Source organism: Mastigoproctus giganteus, chromosome 4, assembly GCF_048544385.1.
Source record: "Mastigoproctus giganteus isolate SK-2022 chromosome 4, ASM4854438v1, whole genome shotgun sequence".
Taxonomy (NCBI): Eukaryota; Metazoa; Arthropoda; class Arachnida; order Uropygi; family Thelyphonidae; genus Mastigoproctus; species Mastigoproctus giganteus.
This window is the reverse complement of record NC_143578.1, coordinates 99,325,091-99,351,118: the sequence shown is the minus strand read 5'-3', so window position 1 is coordinate 99,351,118 and position 26,028 is coordinate 99,325,091. Positions and strand designations below refer to the sequence as shown.

At 36.7% G+C, this 26,028-nt stretch overlaps 1 protein-coding gene across 1 annotated transcript in view; it reads right to left on the bottom strand.

Moving 5' to 3' along the window:
* LOC150086946 (ubiquitin-like modifier-activating enzyme 1) overlaps positions 1-26,028 on the bottom strand; it is a 354,098-nt gene that overhangs the window by 59,675 nt on the left and 268,395 nt on the right. Inside the window, 1 exon segment of the mRNA XM_090372833.1 lies at positions 19,465-19,529. Within this exon segment, the coding sequence (XP_090228959.1) occupies positions 19,465-19,529 (65 nt within the window).

The following is a 26,028-nucleotide window of genomic DNA, read 5'->3' as shown; positions in this document are numbered from 1 at the left end:
TCAAATAGCAGAAGACTACTATAGAGAATTATACAAGGAGCAAGGGAATGATGCCAGCAGTGGGGAAGATGGATTGCAAAGTAGCAACACATACAACATACCCGATATTCTTCCTGATGAGGTAGAACATGCATTAAAGAAAATGAAGAATCAGAAAGGCTCTGGGGGAGGTGAAGTTACTCTAGAGTTGTTAAAATTGGGAGGAAGAGACATAACACAAAAACTGGCAAGGCTCTTCACAAAGTGCATTAGAAAAGGTGTGACGCCTAACCAGTGGAATAATGCAATCATAGTTTTGCTGCATAAGAAGGAGATAAATCAGAAATTGGAAATTATAGACCAATTAGCTTGTTATCCCACATCTACAAGTTGTTCACAAGGGTCATTACTAACATATTAGAAAGAATACTCAATGGGAATCAACCGAAAGAGCAAGCTGGCTTTAGGACAGGATTCTCAACTATGGATCACCTTCACGTAATATCACAGCTAATGGAGAAAGCAAATGAATATAAAACACCATCATGCCTGGCATTTGTGGATTATGAAAAGGCATTTGACTCCATACAGCATAAGGCAATGTTTCGGGCACTGGAAAGACAAGGCATAGACACCCCATATATTATGATTTTGAAGAAAATATATAAGAGTGCTACCTCCTTTATTAGACTAGACTAAGACAGTAGGAAATTTAAAATCGAGAAAGGAGACAATATCTCTGAAGCTGTTTACTGCTGCCCTTGAGGAAGCTTTCAGAAGATTAGACTGGTCGCAGAAAGGAATCAATGCGAACGGAGAGTACCTAAACCATTTACGATTTGCAGATGACATTGTGGTCATAAGCCACGATCCCAAAGAATTAGAGGAAAATCTTATCAGTTATGCACAGTTAGTAAGGATTTTTGACTAAAGATGAATATGGCTAAAACAAAAGTAATGATTGAAGGAGCAGTAATTGAAAAGGTGGAGTCATATACTTATCTGGGAGAAGTTATTAGCTGTAACAATGATAAATCGCTGGAAGTCAAGAGAAGAATAAATTTTGGATGGATAGCATTCAGGAAATATAGTCACACACTGAAGAGCAATATCCCAGTTTGTCTGAAACGTAAAATAATGAATCAATGTATACTCCCCACCATGACTTATGGAAGTGAAACTTGGGCACTCACCAAAAGAATGGAAGAGAAGCTGAGAAATACACAGCGAAGAATGGAACGAATTATATTGGCAATCAGACTGTTAGATAAGAAGAGAAACACATGGATTAGGGAGCAAACTCAAGTAAAGGACATTCTTATCAAAACTAAAGAACTAAAATGGTCTTGGGCAGGACACATAGCTCGAAGACATGATGACAGATGGACTAAGAAAATAACAGAATGGTACCCAAGAGGAGCTAGAAGAAAACCTGGAAGACAAAGGCGAAGAGGATAGATGAAATTCATGAGTTTTTTGGTAGTACAACTGATGGCCAGTGCTCAAAACAGAAGGAACTGGAAAGTTGCTGGAGAGGCCTTCATCCTGCAGTGGATTGAAAATGGCTGATGATGATGTCATTGTAAGAATAAAAGTCAGGAAACTCAACGTCAACATCTTTTAAACTGTTTTAGCTTACTGCGTAACAGAGCTGATTTTGACTGTAAAAATTAACCAATTTGGTCATTTCAGTCATCAGAAATTGAAATCCCCATTCAGTGACTACTATTATGCAAAAAGGATAGGTGGAACAGGCCCAGGATATATCTGCCAGGGGCAAAAGTTAACGATAATGCAGAGCAGATATCTTTTAAGGGCAAAAAATGGTGTTACTGTTGTACACGTTGGCACTAATGATCTTAAGAGTAAGAGACCTGCAGATTTAATTAACAAATATAGGTCAATGTTGAAAAGTCTTGAGCAAGAGTTGAATATTCTTCAGTCTGCAATTCTGCTCAGACACTATAACAGCCTTGCCAATTAATTGGCCCTGGAGAGATTGTGCAAGGCTCATGGGGTAGAATTTTTTTTCAGCATGGTCTGTGCTTGCTAACAGGAGAGATTAGGTGGTAGATGACTTTCATCAACCGGTGAAATACCGCCACTTTGCTTATTGGAGGCTTTAAGTGGTGAAACCCATGTTTAGTCTAGATCAAAGTTTCCGGCATCCCCCTCACCCCCATACTTCTCTTTCAACCCATGCACGGTACTTAGTACTATAGGTTTTGATACCTTTCATGTTTGGGGTTTTCATAAAAAAAAAAAAAAAAAAAAAGACTTCTACAGGGATAGGATACACTTAAATAGAAAGGGTGCAAGAATAGTTGCTGATGCTATTGAGGCAGTGTTAAGTGGGTCGGAAAACAGTCATCTTTGGGAGATTCACAAACAATGAACCCTAGGAGACTCCAATAATAACATTAGTCCACGAAGAGCAGTGCTCACTGCTTTCAAACTCAATCGTCCCGTTATTCATAGCAGCACTTTGCTCTTAATGCTATACAGCTCTAATTTGTAGAGTAGTCTTCCATGTGCAACAGTATCAAAACCTTTCTTAAAATCCAAGTACACAATATCAAAATATTATTATTTTATCCAGTTCGTTTGTGACCTTAAGTATCCAATCAAATTGGTCAGAAAAGACTCCCTTAACAAACTCATGCTTTCTCTGAACTATAACTGCAGTCTTGTCTAGATGGTTCTGCGTTCCTTCCTTAACAAGTGACTCCATTATTTTCCCTGGAACAGAAGTTAAGATTACCAGTTCTGTAATTACTCATGTCACCCTTTAACTGGAGATGTGCCGCGTCTCCAGAACCCCTTTGTGAACTGGGGACACTGCACATCTCCAGTCCATGGAGACCTCCCATAAGTCCAAGAAAGCTCTCATAATTATGGCTAAGTTTGTTTAAGTCTTTTGCCACCCCTTTTAATATAACTGGATAGATTCCATCTGCCTTTTTTAGGTTTAACTTCAACAATTTCTCCTCCACTTTGCTCTCCATTTTTACAAAATCATTTAGCTGCCTGTTTAATAAACTTCTGTCTTCTCTTCCTTATAGAATTCCTTATGTAGATGCAAAATACTCATTCGGTTTGTCAACTACCTCAGCAGGATCATCAACAGTTGAACAGTCAATATCAAGTGGACCAATCTGGTTGATCCTCTTTGTTCTAGAGTTTACATAACTAAAGAACTCTTTGCTGCTTTTCTCTGCATCTTTTGTCAAAGATTTCTCGTAATTTGCCTTTGCCCGTCTAACTTCCTTTATGACTTGATTACAGACGAGTTAACATCTGCCTAGGCTTTGTGTCACCTGATAGTTTATATGCATCTCTTGCATTTTTCGTCTCTGCCATGAGTTTCATTTCTTCATCTGACATGCATTTAGGCCTAAACCTCGAGCAATATTTCTTAGGTAGTATGAAAAGCCTAGTAGCGTCCAAGATTAATTCCTGGAATGCTCCCCATTTAGAATTCGTTGTTTTTAACATTATCACTTGGCCCAACTGCATAGAATCTAAAAACTGTCTGAGACCACTGTAGTTATCATTACGAAATCAAAATCCCATCCCTTTATCCTTGATGGTAGTTACATATTTGAGTAAATGACACATCAGCACACTGTGATCACTGCCACCTAGTGGTTCCTTTATTTGCAGATTCTTAATGCATTAAGAATCACAGCTGATAATCAGATCAACAGTATTACTCCTAGTTGTCTCTTGAACATGCTGCTGTAGAAAACAATCATCCAATAAATCCACAAAAGCCTTGCTAGTGTGCGAGTGACCAACCCACAAGTTCCAGCCAATGTTGTTGTTATTTGGTTTTTAGGAGCATTGGCAACCAAGGCCATATTGCTCCGGGGATATGTGGTGGTCATTCCCTGACCTTTCCGCATCCTCTGTATTTGGTGGTCACGGGCTCGAACCCCGGTCTAATCAAGAAGCGTGTGCTACGCAGTGCTGCTCTTGCCCACCCGGCTACAGAGGAGCCGTTCCAGCCAATATCTGGGAAGTTAAAAAAATCCCCATTATAAGACAATCTGATTTACTGGCCCACTATTTTTCTGCATAATTGTTCGTTGTACTCATCAGAGTCATTTGGCTTATAACACACTCCTACTCTCATTTTCCCTATCCAAGTGTTTGTCACACCAAACTGACTCAACACTGCACTGTTCTCCCAGGTCAACTGGATGCACTTCCTTAGGATTTGTGTGTTTCTTAACTAACAGCATAACCCCTCCATTCCTATACACATTGTACTCCCCAAATTCCAATTCTGCATTCCTTACATCTGTGTGACAAGTCTGATATCCCAACAATATCTGCCTTTGATGTTTTGACCAGCACTTCAAATTTATCAAATTTATTTACTAAACTCCTAGAATTGGTGTACACGCACCTGTTCTTACTCTTAGTTACTCTAATACAGCCCATGTATTTACTTGTTCCGTGATGACTCTCAGCAGCCCTTTATATCCCCAGTACAGTACAGTACCTCGCTTTCCAGGTTGCTGCTCATTCCAATAGAAGCAGTGTAAGAATCACATTTGCCTCTGCCAGTGGCTACTGTTAATCTATTCGTCTGTGTACCCTCCCCACAAGCTCGCAGTTTTCCGACCCCCCTAACACTGCCTCAATAGCATCAGCAAATATTCTTGCACCCTTTCTATTTAAGGGTATCCCATCCCTGTAGAAGCAGTCTCTTCTGTTAACAAGCACAGACCACACTGAGAAAAATTCTACCACATGAGCCTTGCACAATCTCTCCAGGGCCAAACTGATTAACAAGGCTCTCATCATATATTCCCTCCTATTGTTTCTGAGCAGAAGTGCAGACACTTTCAAATTTAACCCTAACTCATGACATTTTTTCAACATTGACCTGTAATTGTAAAGCAGTCAACAGATCTCTTACAGTTAATCTCATTATTGCTAATGTATACAACCACATCACCTTTTGTGACTTCTGCTCTAATGCCATAAACTTTTGCCACTGGCAGACATACCCTGGTCCTGTTCCACCTATCCTTTTTGCACAATACATTTCCCAATTCCCTGACAGATTGACAATAACTAGCTCCTGTGGGACCAGCTCATTCTGCCGTGAAGATTGCTGCTGTGTTGTCTGATGCACAAGAATGAGCTCTGGTGCTGAGAGCTTGATGTGCCCATCCATTTTAATTCTTTTGAGGGCGTCTACCCTACACCTCAAACTCTCATAGATGCCTAACAGAATGCTGAATTGGCACCTAACTTCTTCACACTCCCTGCACCAAGCACACACAAAGACATCCCACTGACTGACAATTGGCCCACCAGAGATTCAACAGTTAAGGTTAGTGGCCTTTCACTTAATTTAAAAGCCTGGCCGAACAACTTTTAAAAACTGTTTTAGCTTCTTGTGTAACAATGCTGATTTTGATCTTAGAAAATTAACTAATTTGGTAATTTGAGTAATGAGAAAGTGAAAGTCCCACTCAGTTTTGAACATAGCATTGCAGTATATATACAATTTGTATATATAAAATGCAGTAACAAGAAATATTGTGTTTTGTTTCTTTAAGCCTGCCAACAAGCCCACTGCTTTCACTGCCATGGCTGGAGTCCCATCTCTTGTAACGAAAAGCACATCTTCAATTCTAAACTCTTCAGAAATTAATAATTTTAAAACTCTGTTAGATTATTCTTGTTGACCGTCCATGTAGAGCTTGTGGTCCCAACAAATACATTACCATTTTATTAAAGAATCTCAGAAAAATTGCAATCTGGGCTGTATCTGTGCAATCTGAAGTTTCATCCATGGCTAAAGAAAAGTATTTGTATGCAGGCAGTTCAGCTAGTAATTGATCAGCTAAATTGTCTAAGTTCACGACAGCGTCACGTAACTATCATTTGTTAGAGGTTGGTTGGTTGTTTAAAGGTTTTATGGTGCATTAGCATGTAAGGCTATAATGCGCCAAGTCAAAAGTTATAAAATGTAAAAGTATGATATTACAACAGTTTAATATATTATTTTAAAAGAGTATACAATATAAAACAGTTAAAGCATGAAACGATAAAACATACTAGATAAAATGAAATAGATTGGGGGGGGGCAACAAGTCGATCACAATGAATTTTAAATATATATATAAAAAATAGACTAGTCAAAATCTAAATGTTTTTATTATTATGCCCCCCCCACTGCATACACTTATTAAAATCTGTTGAACCACTAGACTACTCGGCGCCGCACAGCTGCTATGCTTGTCTAATGAAAATTCGTGCAGTTACGTTGTGGAGAGCATAGTGTATGTGTCGAATTCTTATTTAGCTTACTTAATATTAATAACTGGACAGTACTTAAACGTTAATTTAAAATGAATACAGCAAGCCCTTGTTATATTATAATGCAGTTCGCTGTATGCTGTTTTGCTATAACATTGTTCTTCTTATATTATAACCAAATTCTCACTAACACTGTCACAACTCACTATAACGCTCTTTTGCAATGTTCAGATTGAATTTTTGGCATGTTTAACGAAAACATTTTATCTGATGTAGTCGATAGCTTGAAAATGAATAGCAAAGTTTCCCATGCTGACTTACAAAATTTTTTCCCATGCTAATTTAATTGCACTATGGTGACTTGTTACATAGTTCCAAGATCAACATTTTGAAAAATGATCAAGTCATCATTCAGTACAGTGTTTGACATCGTCCGAAGTCTAGTCATCATTCGGTACAGTGTTTGACATCGTCCGTAATGGACAGTTTACTCGAAATTAATAATTAAAAAGGAACAATGTCTGGATGCAGTAGGAAGCCTACTAAGGCAAGAAAAATACTGAATTCGAAAATTAAATTATACGTTTTGAAGCAAATCAATTCCGTTCAATGACAAGTGGATGGTGCAATAATTTAGGACTGGCAGGTTCAAATGCAAAAACAATTATAAAAAATAAAGTATTAATTTTAGCAGCGGGAAAGATAGCTGTTTCACTGCAAGCAACTAGGGCAGATTATTATTATTGAAATGGAGAGACTTCTAAATTTTATTGAAGATAATATCCAATGCACAATTCAGTTAAGTTAAATATTATTAAAGAAAAAGCAATTAGCCTATATGATGATCTGAAGAAAAAAAAAAGAAAAAAAAAGTGGAACCATTTAAAGCTAGTAAGAGCTGGTAAGATAGATTTAAAATCCAGGGAGAAGTTGCAAGTGCAGATCAGGGAGTTGAAACTTTCAAAGAACTTCTAAAACCCCTTTTAGTTTACTAGGAAGACGGTCATAGTACCCAAAATCGAACAAAATTACGAAAACTCTGCAGCCCAGGGCCATCGGATTAATAAATTCATGGTTTTTAAGTGGCATTCAAAGTTTAATTTTGATAAGTATGTAACGGAGAATATTTTATATGTAAAAATTTTTAATATTAAATATTTTGACCGACATTTCTGCATCTTTTCACTACCGTTTATTATTGATTAGGAAATATCCTATGGCATAGACCGCGACTCACAAATACATATGTTACATTACGGGAATACAGCGCTCGCTTAGCGCTCTGTTTTTCAGGAATGAATTATCAGCATTAAGCGGGGGTCACCTGTACTACGAAAAAGAGTAAAATGTACCATTTTCACCAAGAGTAGGAACTAGAATACTTTTTTTGTAATGATAAAAGAAAAATGTTTGATTTGCAGTGCTTCCATGGCTATACTCAAATAAATCGATTTGCGTCTCCGTAGCCAGGAGCAGCAGTGCGTAGCACACTCTTCTTGATTAGACCGGAGTTCGAGCCCGTGACCACCAAATACGGAAAGGTCAGAGAATGACCACCGTATATCCCCAGAGCAATATGGCCTTAGTTGCTAATGCTCCTAAAAACCAAATAACTAACTAACTAAATAAATCTATCAACTACTGAATGCCGGGCACTAAGGATGAAGGGTCCGTAGTCATGAATGGTCATTAGTGTAGTATCTGAAATAGAGCTTTATGTTAACTAAAAAAAAAAAAAAAAAAAAAAAAAAGTTTCTAGTACCCTGGCTTGGCCTAAAACTGAGGAACTAATGAAAACATTGTTTATTTGAGTCTTTCCAGTTGTGAATGACAAGGGTGGGAGAAGCGACTTGCAGGTGAGGGCCGTGCAAGACTCTGTGCAAGCACCTCCCCACCACCACCGGCTCTGAGTACCTCCTTGCCAGAACAACTCCAGCTTTGAAAATTGTTAAAAAATACTTCTCGTTGCAAAATTTATAAATGACCTTTATAGAATTATTAACTAACTATTTAGCAACATTTTTGTCACTAGACAGAGAGTGTTACTTAGTACAAAGAAGTGCAATACAAAATAGTTTTTTTTTTTAAATTTTAACACAAAAAGTAAATGATAGATTTCAGTCGGAATAGTTTTCCCTTGATAAGCATTGAATAATGCATAGCCAAGGTGATTTTTAAATTCTTGGTTCCATTACAATGGAATGGGGGGAGGGGGGGTTTGGACATGAAAACCACTCACATTTTCCTGTCTGGTGCCAACATTTTTAATTTTAAAAATATTTTAAAATTATATTTAAAATCTATTCACTGAGCTCTTTCCAACGGTGTATAAGTTATAGGTTATCGACAAGCATTTTGTCCCCCCCACCCACATCTTACATCCCCCATTTCTCAGACAAATTTGTGTCAACAACGATCAATGTGGCGTTGTTGGCCCACATGATATACAAATCCATGCAAAATTTCAAATCAATAGGTTAAGTGTTTCCAGAGATACAATGTTGTGAGACAGACGGACAAATGAGTGACATAAGGGTCCTTCGTTAAGACTACTGACCCTAAAAACAAAATTTAGAAAGACTTCAACGTACTCCAGGGTAAATACCAATCGGATTTTCAGCATAATAGTGACAAAAAAAAAAAAAAAAAATAAAATAAATAAAATAAAAACTTAAAATCCAGATTATTCACACAACAAAATTTCTTCATGACACCTGACTTACAATCTACTGCAGTAACTAACATTATTTAAAGTGAGTCATCTTCTTGCAAAAAATGCAAACCATTTTCTGATGGTCAATTCATCAAAGACTTATTTTTAAAAATTTTAAGAACAAAAATGAAATTAAAAGTGCTCATCAAGGTCTGCAATTATCTTGAAATACTGTGATGCGACGCATCAAAAAAATGAGTAAAAATGTGAATGGACAATTGTGTGCTGATATAATTGTGTATACTTTTCTTTAGAAATAACCCGTTGATGAATCTACAGATGTCAGTGATACAGCTCAATTGCTCGTTTTTGTTTGTATGGGTTTGATGATTCTGCCACTAGAGAAGAACTGCCGGGTATGGTTTCATTAAAAGAAAGAACTAGAGGTCTTGATATATTTAATGCATTCAAATATTTTATTGAAAAAAAATAAATTACCACTATTTAAGCTAGTATGAATAACAACATATTGAGCTAAAGCTATTACGGGGCATCTTAATGGATTCATCACAATCTGCCAAAAGGATGAATTTCCAGATTTTTTGAGTTACCACTGTATCATCCACCAACAAGTGTTAGCCAGAAAAAGATTAAATACTAAAAGTGTTATGGTCATAGCTTTCAAAATCGTGAATTCCATCAGAGGACAATCTCTCAAAGGAAACTTTTCAAAATGCACCTCTATGAAAATGAAGCAGATATGATATTACACAGATGTGAGGTGGCTGAGTTGGAGTAAGCTTCTACAGAGATTTCGAAATTTGCTGATCAAAGGGGAGATGATCATCATTAGCTACAACATGGAGTGGTTATGTGATCTGGCTTTTTTGACATATTTTACTAGTACATTAAGTGATCCGAATTTCGAATCACAAGGAAAAAATAAAAATGTGGGTGACATGATTATTAGTATTTCTGCATATAAATATCAATTTTTGGCAATGGCTAAGAATCTCAAAGGAAAAAAAAAAATGCTATCATTTTGCAAAGATGCAAGATCATTTGCAAAATAACGTTTTTGAATTTAATAGCGAGAAGTATGTTTCTGAAATTGAGAAAGTTGTCGATGATTTTGAAACCAGATTCAGTGATTTTAAAACAATTGAAGACATTGTTCATTATATTTATCTATTTAATGTCAACTTAGATACGAAACAAATCACAGGGGGGGGGGGGGGGGGGAGAGGAAGAGATTTTTCACATTTCACAACTTGAAAATGAAATTATTACATTGCGAAACAACATCTTCCTAAAAGCCAGGAAAAAAAAAAAAAAAAAAACTTTTGCAAATATGTTTGCCGAGAAAAGTACCCAACTAAAAAAATGCAGTTAACCCTCCAATTCCTGTTTTGGTTCCACATATCTATGTGAATCTGTCTTTTCGTATTTGAAACAAACAAAGACGAAGAATCTCTCTACTCTTATGGACTTGCATACAGAAGATTCTTTACTGTTGGCCTTATCACAGTATATCCCTGATTTTGAAAGCTTAGCAGATGACATTAAGACACAAATTTCGCATAAATTAAAAATTTAAATACATATGAATTTGAAACAAGAATTCCAAATTGTATTTGTTAAAATTCATACACAACATTTTTCAATATATGTTGATTAACCACGTGCAATGAAATTCTTGAGATGGTAGATTGCATCACAAATTAAGTTGGCCACTTCTGATATAGATTAATAAGTTGTAAACTTTAAATATAGCTGACACATTGTCACTGTTCGATAAAATCTGTCTGAGTGTATGAGGCTCAGACAGATGAGTAAAACATAAATGACGATCATTATTAAAACAGGCACATTCGATTAAAATATGACAGACTGATAAAACGGTGTCACAATTACTACACACAGGATGATCGTCTGCCCTCAACAGATAGCAGTGCGTCAAGTGACAATGTCCTATGCAAAGTCTAGACAGAACAACTTCCTCTTTATAGTTCCTGTGCAGACTAGACTGCCAGCACTTGATTACAGGCTTTATCCGGTATAACTTATTTGCAGCCTGCCCATGCCATGAGTGTTGCCACTGGGATACCAGTTCCTTTCATATTAATTGCCTGTAGACTGTATAGGGGACTAACAGGTGAGGGTTAAAAACATTTACTGATTTGGCTGCACTGTCTGCCAAAAAATCGTTTCCTAAGATCCCAATATGGCCAGGGATCCAGCAGAAATGAATATCAAATTTGGATTAAGAAAGAATGTCCAGTCTCTGCTGGTTTTTTTTTTTTTTTTTTGGTAGTTGTTGGCACATAGGCTTCTGTGGCCATAATGCACCTCCCAAGGTTTTTTTGCAGTACTTTGATCCAAGCCCGAGGCGGAAATCAAACCCACGACCTTTGGGTTGCCAGGCAGCGTTTCTGCTCTATCCAGGATAGGACTGGGTGAGGGTTGTAACTCATCAATACTAAGGCCTGTAATGAACTGAGAAAAGAGAATCGGTATACATCGGGGGGGGGGGGGGGACTTAATTTGTGATGCGATCTACCATTTCAAGAATTTCATTGCACATGGTTAAAAAAGTTACACATTGAAAAATGTTGTTTATAAATTTTAAAATTAAATACAATTCAGAATTCTCATTTTAAATTAACACACTTAAATTTTTAATTTATGTGAAGTTTGTGTCTTCATGTCATCTGCCAAGCTTTCAAAATCAGGGATATACGTACTGTGATAAGGCCAACAGTAAAGAATCTTCTGTATGCAAGTCTATAAAAGAGAACAGCGATTCTTCGACTTTGTTTGTTTCAAATACAAAAAGGTCGATTCACATAGATATGTGGAACTTAAAAGTTCACTGCATTTTTTTACATTTGGGTATTTCTCTCGACAAACATATTTCTAAAATTATTTTTCTGATGATCTGGCTTTTAGGAAGATATTGTTTTGCAATGTAATAATTTCATTTTCAAGTAATATTTTCTCCGTGTGAAAAATCTCAGCGATTTTTTTATGCAATTTGTTTCGTATCTAAGTCAACATTAAATGGATAGGAAATATTTAATTTTTTTAAATTGTTTTAAAATCAAATCTGGCTTCAAAATCATCCACAACTTTCTCAATTTCAGAAACACATTTCTCACTATTAAATTCAAAAAACAGGATTTCACATCTGGTGAGTGTGGGCTTGGCACACCCAGGGTCCTGAGGCTGGATATCATATTCTCTCTCTCTCTCTCTCTCTCTCTCTCTCTCTCTCTCTCTCTCAGGATAACTTACTCCAACTCAGCTACGTCATATCTGCGTGTAATATCAGATCTGGTTTATATTCATCGAGTTGCATTTTGAAATGTCTCCCTTTAAGAGATTGTCCTCTGATGGAATTCATGATTTCGAAACCTATGTTCATAACACCTTTAGCATTTAATCTTTTGCTGGCTAACGCTTGTTGATGGATGATATACAGTGGCAACTCAAAAAATCTTGGAATTTGCCATCCTTTTGGCACAATGCAATAAATCTGTTAAGATTTCCCCGTCATTTCTTTAGCTCCATCTGTTATTGATACAAGCTTAAATGTTATTGATACAAGCTTAAATAGTAGTAATTTAATTTTTTTCAATAAAATTTTTGAATGCATTAAATATATCAAGACCTCTAATTTTATTTTAACGAAACCATACACAGCAGTTCTCTAGTGGTAGAATCATCAAAAACCATTTGAATAAAAACAAGCAATCGAGCAGTATCACTGAAGTCTGTAGATTCATCCAGTTATAAAGAAAAGGACACAATTAGCAATACAAGCATGCAATTGTTTGCTCACATATTTACTAATTTTTTCAATGTGTCGCATCACAATATTGAGATAATTGCAGATCTTGAAGAGCACTTTTAATTTCATTTTTGTTCTTAAAATTTTCAAAAAGACTTTTTTTTTTTTTTTTAGAAATAAAGTCTTTGATGAATTGACCATCAGAAAACGGTTTGCATTTTTTTGCAAAAAGATGACTCACTTTAAATGACTGTACAGTTGCTGCTTTAGATTGTAAATTAGGTGTCATGAAGAAATTTTGTTGTGCGAATAATCTGGATTTAAATTCTTTTTTCTTAGGTCACTATTAGGCAGAAAATACAATTGGTATTTACCATAGAGTGGGTTGAAGTGTCTTCCTAAATTTCCTTTTTTGGGTATAGCCACGGAAGCATTGCAAATCAAACATTTTTCTTTTATCATTACAAAAAAAGTATTATAATTCCCACCCTTGATGAAAATGATACATTTTACTCTTTTCATAGTTTTCATTTTAAATCAAAGGGTATTAGTAAGCTAAATAAGAATTCGACACACTATGCTCTCCACAACGTAACTGTGTGAAGTTTCACTAGACAAGCCTAGAGGCTGCGCAGCGACAAGAGTAGTCATGTTCAACGGGATTTGTAATAAGAGTATTCAGTGGGGTGCATAATAATAATAACATTCAGATCTTGACTAATCTATTATATATATATATTTATAATTCATCACGACATGATCAACCGAAATTAAAGCCGCGATCGACTTGTTGGCCACCCCCGGTATGTAAAATACCTTTTTTTTTTTTTTTTTTTTTTTTTTTGTGGTGGATGGTTTCTATGATCTAAGGCTACTCAACTGTGTGAAGCTCTTTAGTGAATAGACTGCATTTGAAGGAAATCTGCTGATCTCACGGACACTTCTGTTTTCGAGCCTTCTGTGCAGACTGGCAAGAAGTCTGTTAAGATCTGCAAATAGACAGCAGATGGAGTACTGTCCTATCTTCTCCAATTGTTAAGAGAAAAGTTGCAGTTTGAGACACAAGCATGCCAGGGTGGAGAAAGTTGCCCCAGTAATGGGGCAACATTGTCTACTGTGATGTCCAAATCTGAGTAGTCTTTGGATACAAATACCGAGTGGATGATTGGCAGTCTAGTGAGTGTTGTAGAGGCTTCCCAATGTGGCTCAAAAACAGTCCTATATATATATAATTCATCATGACACGATCAACCGAAATTAAAGCCGCGATCGACTAGTAGATCGTGATCAACTTGTTGGCAACCCCTGGTATATAAAATATGTTTTTTTTTTTTTTTTTTTCCCTGCCAGACAACCCCACAGGTGTCCACGTGGGGTTGTCTGGCAGGAATTTCAGTTTCAAAGCAAATTGTTTCCTATAAAGCAATAAAGATGGCCATTTGCTTCGACATTGAGGCTCTGGACTGGAGATGTTCGAAATACTCCAGTGGCAATACAAATTGCCTGAGGGTGAATGGGATCCAGCCATCGGATTATGCCGAGTCTAACAGATGGGTATACTTGGAATCCCATAATCTAATTTGGAATGCACAAGTGCACGATAGAGTGCATCGGTCAGCACCCCAGGAATTAGAAGAAATATGCACATAGGATATTCAGAGCTTGCTTTCGTGCACTTCATACATAGTTGACTGACGTGTTGTAGGAATGTCAACTTTTTATCAAACACAAGCCCCAAAAATCTAGTCTCAAGAACTACTGGAATAGCATTCTGTCCAAGTCTCAATTCAGGTTCAGGGTGAAGGTTGCGCTTGTGGCAGAAATGTATGCAGACCATCTTTTGTGAGGAGAACCTGAAGCCATTATTCACTGACCACAAGTTCAGATGGTCATGGTATATCGTACTTCTCTAGATAAACCTCATGCTGGAAGATTGAGAAAATATGCCGAAATCATCAACGCAGAGTACACAGCTTACAGTTGGAGGAAGTTGTTCCATGATGGAATTCATTTTGATGGCAAAAAGCATAACACTTAAAACCCACTTACTCCCTCCTCTTGGCAAAAGGGCTGAGAGAGGGTAGATCCCACACTAATTTGGAACGAACAATGAGAGAAAGTTCTTAATAAAAGTTGAAAGATAACCTCTAAGTCCGATACTATAAAGGTCTTTTAAAATTCCAAATCTCCAGAGTTCTTGCCCATTCCATGAAAGAATTGTGGTAGGGATGGTTGGAAACTTGCCAGAAAGCTGCCTAATTTTCTTCCATATTAATCTGGAATCAGTGTTTCTGTTTACAGTGAAAGCAAACAGAGTCCAGGAATCTTTCTTGGCTTGTCTTTGAATGAAACAAACTTTTGACCTTAGTTTCTTATAGGTGATGAGATTAGCTGTGGTTGGGGATCGTTTGAATAAATCCCACGCTTTATTTTTTCCCCTCTTTGTTTTCGTGCATTCATCATTCCACCTGTAGTTAAAATTACGTCGGGACACGGGATTCGTCAAGGGAATTGAGTTTTTAGCAGCTGACAACAATTGGGATGTGATATATTCTGTCACTTCATCTATGGGTTGTAATCGTATAATTTCCTCATTCGGTGTAATTGCTGACTGAAATTTTACCCAGTTGGCTCGAGAGAATTTCCATTTCCTGTAAGGTTTTGGTAAAGGTAGTTGTGTAGTAAGCAATTACATATACAGCCAGTCCTCATATAACACGATAGTTGAGTTCCTAGAAACCCCTGTCAATACAAAAGTGGGCAATATAAACAACAGGTCCTATGGAAAAAATAGGGTTAGGTGCCAACCACCCAAGATTGAACACACACACACACACACACACACACGTAACCAAAACATTACCAAACACAATAAATAATCGTAATAAAATACGTAAGTATTTTATCATGATTATTATGTAATAAAACATTGCTAATGCTTTTGCTTCTGTCGTAAGCAAATTTGTTCTTTGTTTGATTTTCTATCCAAACAGATGACAACCACCATTCCATCTCTTCCAATTCTTTGTGTCTTGATCCAATAGATTTTAATTACACTTTGAGTTGTTCCTGCTACGAAAGTTGTTTTTATTTTCTTTGCATTCTTTCTAATTCTCAGCATTGCCTCATTTAAGCCTGTAGCACGTGCAACATCACATGGTCTTTCATTTTGCTCAAAGCATTTCATATTTCCCCAGTAAGGCCATATAAGCCTCACCGGGGAAACCCCAGTGGGCCGGAGGCCAGTGTGATCTTGGCCATAAACACTAGTATGAGGCCGCTACAAATTTTCACAGGTAAGAATATGACCCAGTCCGCCTCAGTGTGTGTATCGATATTGCTTTTCTCTCTCTCTCTCTCTGAACCGGTAGTGTCTTCACCAGGACACTTCCTGTTCACACCTTTTAAGAATTTTACTCATTTTTAGGGAATAAAGCACAATTACAAAATGAGGAGGCACACTTGATACACATAAACAAAGCTGCGCACGTGTAGCAACTGAATAAACAACACTGTAAAGGCAGAGACGCACTATTAACACCACACTAGCTCATATTTCTGGGGGTTACTACCATAAAACAATAAAAACAATTTCCAGTTGTGTTTCTGCTAGTGGAATCTGTTACCGATAGCTGGAATTGTGTGGGTTTTTACGGAAGACATCTCCTTCTAAATCGCAATAACCTACCCAATCCAGGGAAGTTACTAATACGGATGGGAACTTGCACCCCCAGATTACCTGAGCACCAACTGTATATTCTTCAACACTCTGAGCTATTAGTGTAATACAAGGCCAGGGGTGTCTATTGCTATTCTAAGTACTTTCCTAACTTTGCTTCCCATTAGCTATATAGCCAGACATGGGCTACTTATGGAAACAACATCCATTTAGATAAATTAATACAAAATATATACTTACTTGCTCTATCTTTGCAGCCAGTCGCAAGATGGGCAAGTATTTTTGAACAAATATTTTTTTTAAAAAATTACTTTAAAAAAAAAAATTATGTAAGCAAACAATCCCTTTGAATATATATGTGTAGTTTGTAGAATAAATAGTGTCTGTGAAAATGGAAAGTACACAAGGTGCCAGAACTAAGTTTAATGGATAGTAGAAAGTGGATGTGAAGTAGTGGTTAAACAGGTGAAAGAATTTGAAAAACCTAGTGCAAAAATGAACTGGGACTGAGAAAAGAAAAAAAAAATAAATAAATAAAATAATAATATATAAGTAAATAACACTATATTCAGATATGGGAGGGCAATTTCAGCAAGAGGTTGAATCAAGGGATGGCAAATATGCAAAGTCTGAATATAGTAGATGGAAATATGATATATAGCCAGCAACTTCATCAGGGGACTACCTCCTGGGGACAGGCACTGCGTTTTGTATCAGGCACTGCGTTTCCAAACTTGTCTGTAGTATTAGAAAAAGGGTGTAAATATGTGGCCTTTTATCTTAATACTAGTAGACAAGGTAGTCCCCTATGCAGTGTAAAAAATGTAAATTAAAATAAATGCAAATTTACAAAATTTCATATCACATTTGCAATACGAACACTCCTATTGCTATTTTTGCCTTCTTTTGAAGATTTTTTCTTCCCTTCCCCTCCACAGAGAATTTACCATTCCCTGTACCATTTGCTTGTCTATACTTTTTCATTACCTTTCACACCTTCTGCACTTTACATACATTTGTATTATATTCCACATTACACTTTTGTAAATTTGTATTTATTTTAATTTAAATTTTTTACACTGCATAGGGATTACCTTGTCTACTAGTATTAAGATAAAAGGCCGCATATTTGCACCCCCCCCCTTCTAATACAACAGATAAGTTTGGAAATGCAGTGCCTGATACATGGTCAGGAGTAGTCCCCTAATGAATTTCCTGGTTATGCATCATATTTCCATCTACTATATTCAGACTTTGCATATTTGTCATCCCCTGATTCGACCTCTTGCTAAAATATTTGAATATAGTGTTATTTATTTACTTGTATTATAAAATTTTGGAAAATGCAGTAAAGCTTTTGAATTCTGGAAGTACAGGCTGTGGATTATGCAAGTTGGTTGATGGTTGAAAATTAAAAGTTTGGAATTAATTGCTAAAAGCGAACACTCACTTTTGTGCTGAGCTGTAAATCAGAACAAATCTTAATTTTATAAAATGTTTATATTCATGTATATAAACTAACATCAACAGTAACATGAAACACAAAATTGATGCCAAGTCTACAAATGAAATTCAAGCATTGCTGCAAAGCATTCATTCAATGTGTCAATACTGAAGTACTTGTTAATTTCACGTGACATTACATTTATGGCACTCATTGGTTGACTGGTTAAGAATGATCAGTTGTATATTGTGTGTGTGGGGGGGGAGACCAGGGAGGAATGGCAGAAGTGATAGTGACTAGCTTACCAGTTGCCAAATATGGAGGAAAATTTATCTACCATGAATCAGCTGGCTGATTGATGGATGGGTAAGCATTACATATTTTCCCATTGAGTGGGAAAACTCCAAGCTGGTTGGATGAGTCAGAAGATTTAATAGCACGATTCATTGAATCGTGCTATTAAATCAGCTGGGGAGGGAGAAGGGAGAGTTGGGGGCTCTCCAGCATAGAAATTTTGGATTGGTTGGTTGGTTTTGATTTTATTGGCACATTTAGAAATTTTGGATAGAAGATACATAGCAGGCTACAAGAATGATATACAGGCCAGTGTAACGAATTGGATCTAATCACTTTAATGCACAACATTTAGCAGAGTTGTAAACTGAAGATCGTGCATGATGCAAAATGTTTGGCAATCATCACCCCACAATGTTGTTGATACTTTTAAAATATTTAGTTTCTAGAAACAGGTGGTTCAAGACTCTTCAACATAGTCAAGGAAGGTTAAGAAAAAATATAGAAATATATTAAGTACAAATAGCACCCTAATCACCCAATTTTAGAACTGAGTGAGGATACAGATTATACTTTTCAAAGCCCAAGCTGCAATCATGTTAACAGCAAATTAAGTTGCCACTCAATTGTTCTCACATTTTGAGAGTAGCAGGATACATTAAGATCATCTGCATTTAGAATAGTAAAAATATCAGGCAGAACTTAAAACTGAATCTTTCAATACATCCTCCCCTTTGAGTAAATCTGCAAGAAAGGAAGGATTGAAGGACTTGGAAGGTCTGATGTTTCAGGAAGTTTGTATGAACTTTGGAAGATTGCTGCATTACACCTATTCCACATAAATGACAAAATGCAATAACACCAAGCTGTACCAAAAGCTTTTTCAATATCTAAGATAAATCATAGGAAATTATCCTTTACGGCAAATCCATTATAAACCTGAGCTTCCATCTAAATCATATAGTACAATGATCTAGATATTAAAGCCAAAGCATGATATGTTGATAGAATTGTATTTCATCAACTTACAGGTTAAACTGGTAATTCCCCTTTATACCATGAGTTTTCCCATTATACCCAGCATGGGCAAATGGCCGGTACTGATATGAATTAGTCTTTTCCAGGTTTCAACAATGCTAGAAAGTATGCATGGTATAATGACTGAAAGTTGCTGTGTCAATATTTAAAACACGTAATAAAAGTCAGCAACAAGAGCAGGTGATTTGTTTGTTGGATATGTCCATTTTCCTAAAACTAACATGAAACAGTGGTATCTGAAAATGAATTTGTGAATGAAAGGGTTAAAGAACACAAAACTTATTAATAATAAAAATAAACAAACTTACGTGAGATACTGCTCAGCATTATCAGCTGACTGCTTGAATAGACCCTCAAACTCATCTCTTGCCCACTACGTAAGTAAAATTAAATTGTTAGCATGAAATTGTTTAATAGCATTTCCATTTAATTATAGCAAGATCACTTCACATCATAAAGATCAAAGAGGTACATTCAAAAGATTTTGCTCTTTAAGAGTCATTCATCTGAATGTCAAATTTGTAGATAACGTAATGTAGATCATTATATACTCTGGGAGTACAACAGCTTTTCTCGTTTACAGATTATTGAAGAGGTGTGATAAGTTTCTGAGCCAAACTGAACCAATGGTTTTATGCACTGCGAAGGAAAGGAGCAAAAGTTAAAGAAACTAAGTTTATTAAGAATCAATTCCACAAATGATAAGCATGACCAATGAACACATTAAAGAGCCTACCAAACTGCTATCAAGAAAGTTGCTGCAGACTTCACCACATGGACGAACATGAGCAAGAATGGGCATCATATGTAGCAATTTCTGCATCCATGGTTACATCATATGAGATCTAAGATTCATGCAACATCTCATAGCAATGGCTGAATTATGGCTACCATTGTTAATGATGGTTCCCTGAAGAAAAACAGTAATCTACCCAGTGGAAACTGCACACATTCAAAACAACCAAAAAAATCCAGTTCTGGCAGATTCTTAGAGAGCGAGAGAGAGAGAAAAAAAATTTTTTTTTTTTTTTTTTGTGGGTCATATGGATGGGAGTGTTCATTTCTGCTAACCTCACACCAAATTACTGTAGCATGTAATGACATTTTTCCAGCTCTGTAATGGAAAAGTGCATAGTCTTACCTGATGCTTCTGAAAAACTATCACCATACCATACCAGGTGATTGAGTTTGGCCACATCATTTCCTGCACCATTCTATCCACTTCTGGATAGAATGGTGCAGCCATAAGTGCTAGAGACTTGTTGCAAAATATATAGATTTTCACTCATACCAATACCAGAGCAATAAAAAAATCAAACAGGTAAATTTTTTGAATGCACCATGCAAAATAATACAAGATGACAAAAAAGGTGTCTGGCTCCTTGTAATATTTAATAGGTATTTGACATTTGTTTTCCTTTTCAGCTTGAGAGATACCAATAAAAACAACTGGAAGATAACTTCAACATAATTTAGCTTATACACAAATCTAAGAGATTAGCTATCAATTGACAATAAACACAATCTTGTTTAAGAGATCTGTCTTATTTATATTTACTAAATACAACATCTTATCTGTCACACTATACTGAACACAAAAGATCAATGTGTGAGCATCTGCTCACAGTGAGAAATTATGGGAGTGAAGTTGAAAAAAAAATTAATGTTGTTGAAATTTCACATGTTAAAAAAAAAAAAAAAAAAAAAAACTTTCGAGCCTACAGGCCAGTAAGGCTCCTGAGGTTGATGGCATATACCCTATAATCTTAAGGGAGGTGGCAAGTGAGTGCATTGAACCACTGAAGCTAATTATGTGAGCATCACTGGACTCTGGAGTGATTCAGTTGATTTGTAAAATTGCCAATGTCTCTAACACATAAGGGCAGTTCTAAGAGTGAAGTGGAAAATTACTGGAGACAATGATCAAAGTTGGAATTCAGGATCAATTAGATAGAAATAGAATTCTGAATGATACTCAGCATGGTTTTGTAAGGGCAAAATCATGTTTAACTAATCTGGTTAGCTATTTTGACAGGGTCACTCAAGAGCCGGACTTTTGGAATAATTTCGACATTTATTTGGATTTCAGCAAAGCATTTGACTCAGTCTCACATGAGTTGTTTCTTTATAAGCTGGAACAGGTCTGAATAACAGGGAAAATCCTTAGATGGGTAGCTGGACAGCTTCAGGACAGGAGGTAGAGGGTTGTGATAAATGGTTATTCCTCAGATTGGGTTGATGAAAGAAGTGGGGTTTCCCAAGGATCAGTATTAGGACCACTGTTGGTTTTTGATTTTCATAAATGATATCGATAAAGGGATATAGGGCGTGATGTCTAAATTTGCAGATGTAAATATTGGTAGAGTAGTTAATGATCACTGCCAAGCAGAGCTTCTTCAGAATGACCTAGAGAGACTTCAGGAATGGTCAGAAAAATGGCAGCTATGCTTTAATCCAGCAAAGTGTAATGTATAGCACCTGGGGAACAGTAACCCCAAAATAACTTATACACTTGGCAGAGTTCAGCTGGTAGTGAATGAAAGGGACTTTGGTGTTACGATACGGTCAGAAGAAGTTCTGAGTATTGTAGACAGATTGCAAGGAAGGCCCATGGTGTCCTATCAATGATGTATTGAACAATTGCTGCCCATGGTGTCCTATCAATGATGTATTGAACAATTGCTAGTAGAGATAAGGATGTCATAATCCCACTGTATAAGGCTATTGTTAGACCACACTTGGAATACTGTGTTCAGGTACAGAGACCACACCTAAAGATGTTATTGTTGTTATATATGTGGTGGTCATTCCCTGACCTTTCCGCATCCTCCGTATTTGGTGGTGACGGGCTCGAATCCCGGTCTAATCAAGAAGCGTGTGTTACACACTGCTGCTCCTTCCTACCCGGCTACGGGCACGTAAAGAAAGACATTGTGCTTCTTGAAAGGGTACAGAGATGGGTAACTCGCCTGGTGAGATCAGTAAAAGGGCATCCATATGAGGAAAGACTTCAAATATGTGGGTTGCAGAGCTTGGAAACTAGGCACCTTAGAGGAGACTCGACTGGAGTGTTTAAGGCTCTGAGAGGCATAAGCAAAATGAATGAGGATGAAATTCATGGCTATAAATGATGCTAGAACAAGGGGCCATAATTATGGGGGAAGATATTTAGACTGGATTGCAGGAAGTTTTATTTTAGCCAGCGAGTTATAAATTTCTGAAATAAATTGCCTACATGGGGGGCAGACAGTTTGGGGAAAGCTGGACAATTACCTGCAGGAGGAGGGAAACACTTAGGTTGTCCATTTCCTTTTCTCTTATTTATTGATTATTTTTTTCTTCTTCTTCTTCTTATTATTTTTTATGATCATTATTATTTTATTTATTTTTTTGGCTGGTGCAGCATAAGCCATAGGCTTCCTTGCACCATGTGGCCATTGCTAATACTAAATACCAACCAAAAAGGAGGAATTTCATTTAATAATTTGTGTTATTATTTACTAACCCACAGAAGAGGAAAGCTAATTCACAATTCAATTAATAGATGCAAATTTGCTAGTCATATCAGATTAACAAGGAATAAACTTATGACCCTCCCCTCAGCTACTCTGAAAAATTCCAAGCTGTCAGAAGAGTTTTATGCTGCAACCCAGTGTAAAACTCTTCCCTTGAAATTTGAATTTATAGCACCTAGTTTTTATCATTTATAACAGTAAAAATTTCACCGATTCATTTTAACCTTCACCTCTCAGACTAGCTAGTATCTAGCTCTGTAGCCCATATATTCAGTCTTTCTTCATATGGACACCCTTTTACCAATCACACCAGGCATGCCACCTGTCTTTGGGCAATTTAAAGTTTTTTTTTTTTAAGGTGCAGTTGGCATATCTGAACACAGTATTCCAAGTGAGGTCTGACTACCTCATATGGGATTATGACCTCCTTATCTCTACAAGTAAATGTCCAATAACTCACCCATAGGACACCATGACCTTTCCTTGACACCTGCCTACACTGTTTGAAGAACTTAATGTCTGACTTTATCGTAGTCCCCATATTCCAATCCTTTCCTCTACCCCTTTTTGGTTCAATCCTACCGAATGCAAGACTGCCTTAAAGCATAGCTCCCACTTCCCTGAGGTCTAAAGTCGTCCTGAAGAAGCACTGCTTGGTGATGATCATTAACTACTTTAACAACCTTGACATCAAGTACTTGCCCATGATCAATTCATTAAAAAAAAAAAAAAACCTCTGGTCATAGTAAGGACATCACTGTTCGTTAGACCATCTGAAGAAAAAGCATCAATTACGACTGGCTCCAGCCATCTTCCAATCCATCTAAAGATTTTCTGGAATTCCAATATGTTCCAGTTTGTAAGGTAACTCAAGCAGAAACAAATCAAATGCTTTAATGAAATTCAAATAAACGTGTCAAAATTATTTCTTACATCTAGCTGAAGTGATCCTGTCAAAATAGCCAAGCAAATTGTTTAAACAATTTTTACTTTATAAAACAATGCTGTGTGCTTTAGAATTCTATTTCAAACTAAATGATCCTGCAATGCACTTTTGTTCACTGCTTTCATGATTTTCTCTACCAACCTTTATGTATCTAGTCCTTTTCCTTTAAGAACTGCTATTTCTCTCCTCATTATCCAACATGATGACTCACTGCTGATAGTTCCTGTATTTTCAGGAACTATCAGCAGTGTATTTTCAGGAACTATCTCCAATGATCACTCACTGCTGATTAGTTCCTGTATTTTCAGCCATAGAATATTGTAGCTCCTAGTACTGTTTGTTATTTGGTTTTTAGGAGCATTAGCAACTAAGGCCATATTGCTCTGGGGATATGCGGTGGTCACAGGCTCGAACCCCGGTCTAATCAAGAAGCATGTGCTACGCACTGCTGCTCCTGCCCACCTGGCTACAGAGGCGCCGCTCCCGATATTTTCTGCTTTCTTGGTTCCCCCTAAAACCAAGAAAGCAAAACATTAGGACAAAAGAAAAACACTAGAGCCTATTATTACTATTATTTCTTTCGTCCTGATATTTTCTCACTTTCTTGGTTAATATTCAGGTAGTGCAGTTTGCTATTCATTATTAATTTTTTTTTCCTTCCTTTAACTGGAATCAAATCAGTTTTAGCTTAATTTTGCATTTTACTTATTTATTTCAGTATTAATTTAGTTTTATTTTCTATTTCTTTTTGGTCTGTCAGGTCAGCTGTGATGTATGTGTTTGCTCACTTTTTCTGCCTGCCAAGTATACAGGGTGATTCTAAATTATTATCAGGATTTCTGTGGCCTATAATTTTCAAACCGGAAACAACAAAATAAAATTGCTTATGGAATATGAAAGTGTAACTCAAAGTTTTATTTGGCAATGCTGTACTTGCCGCACTGATGTCTGGGAGATATTGACGACATTACTTCAAAATGGCGACTGTTCAAGAGAAGGCAATGTGCGTACTTTTAGTTTTTCAAAACAAAGTCTGCTATCACAATGCAACATCGTTACAGAACTCAGTATGGAAAAGATCCACCTTCAGATACTGCTGTCCAACATTGGTTAAAGTGACTTCAAGAGACTGGTAGTTTTCTACACTGAAAAGGAGTGGGAAGACCAAGCACTTTGCAGGAAGATGTTGATCAAATCCATGAAGCGTTTTCTCGAAGACCACAAAATTCAACTAGACTAGCTTCTTTGCAGTTAGGTATACCACAAACGACTGTTTGGAGGATTGTTTATAACCATCTTCACCTTCATATGCCTACAAACTGCAGATTGTGCAGTCTTTAAACTAGAACGATAAACCCCACAGTTTCCAATTTGCCCAAGACATTTTGTCACACATCGAAGCTAATGAAAATTATCTTTGGAGATGGAGATTTAGTGATGAAGCAATGCTTTACATATCAGGAAGAGTAAATCGTTATTGCAGAATATGGGGATCAGAAAACCCTCATGCCACTTGAGAATTCAAAAAAAAAAAAAAAAAAAAAAAAAAAAAAAGGTCCAAAGGTCAACATCTGATGTGCTTTGTCACGTTTGGGGTCCTTTTTCTTTGCAGAAAAAACAGTGATAGCGGTGACCTATCTGGATATGCTACAGCTGTATCTGTTATCCCAGTTAGATAATCATCAGCCAAATGTGGTATTCCAGCAAGATGGTGCATTAGGCTCTTATTGCCCGAGAATTTCTTGACATGCATTTTCCTGGGTGTTGGGTTGGGCGTGGCGGACCGATTCCGTGGCCTCCACACTCACCCAATCTTACGCCGCTTGATTTCTTCCTGTGGGGATACGTGAAGGACATTGTGACAAGACCCCAGTGATCTCCCTCGATGAACTGAAGCTCAGAATTGTTGCTGCAATCAAAACAGTTACACTGCAAATGCTGGAGAACACTGAGAGAAACAGAATATCATTTGGACATTTTACATGCCATGAAAGGTGTGCATGTTGAAGTTGTTTAGCATTCTGCAGTATTGATTCTATAGGTAAAAAAAACTTTTGAGTTACTTTTTTGTAAGCAGTTTTATTTTGTTGTTTCTGGTTTGAAAATTATAAGCCACAGAAATCCCAACAATAATTTAAAATCACCCTATATATCATAACAGAAACAGAGGCCTTGCTTATTGCTGTGATTCCTTTGGTTTTGGCTGTCGGTCATTGATGATGTAGCTAAAATCTTAGGACCTACAGTATTAAGTACAATTTATATATTTTCATTTAATTTAAGTAATTTTCTTTTATTTTTCAGGCACTTAATTTTTTCCATCGTAAATACCTACACCTGTCATGTCAGCACTGCTACACATACACTTATCTATCTGCATATATATATTACATGTTGTTGGATAAGTGGTT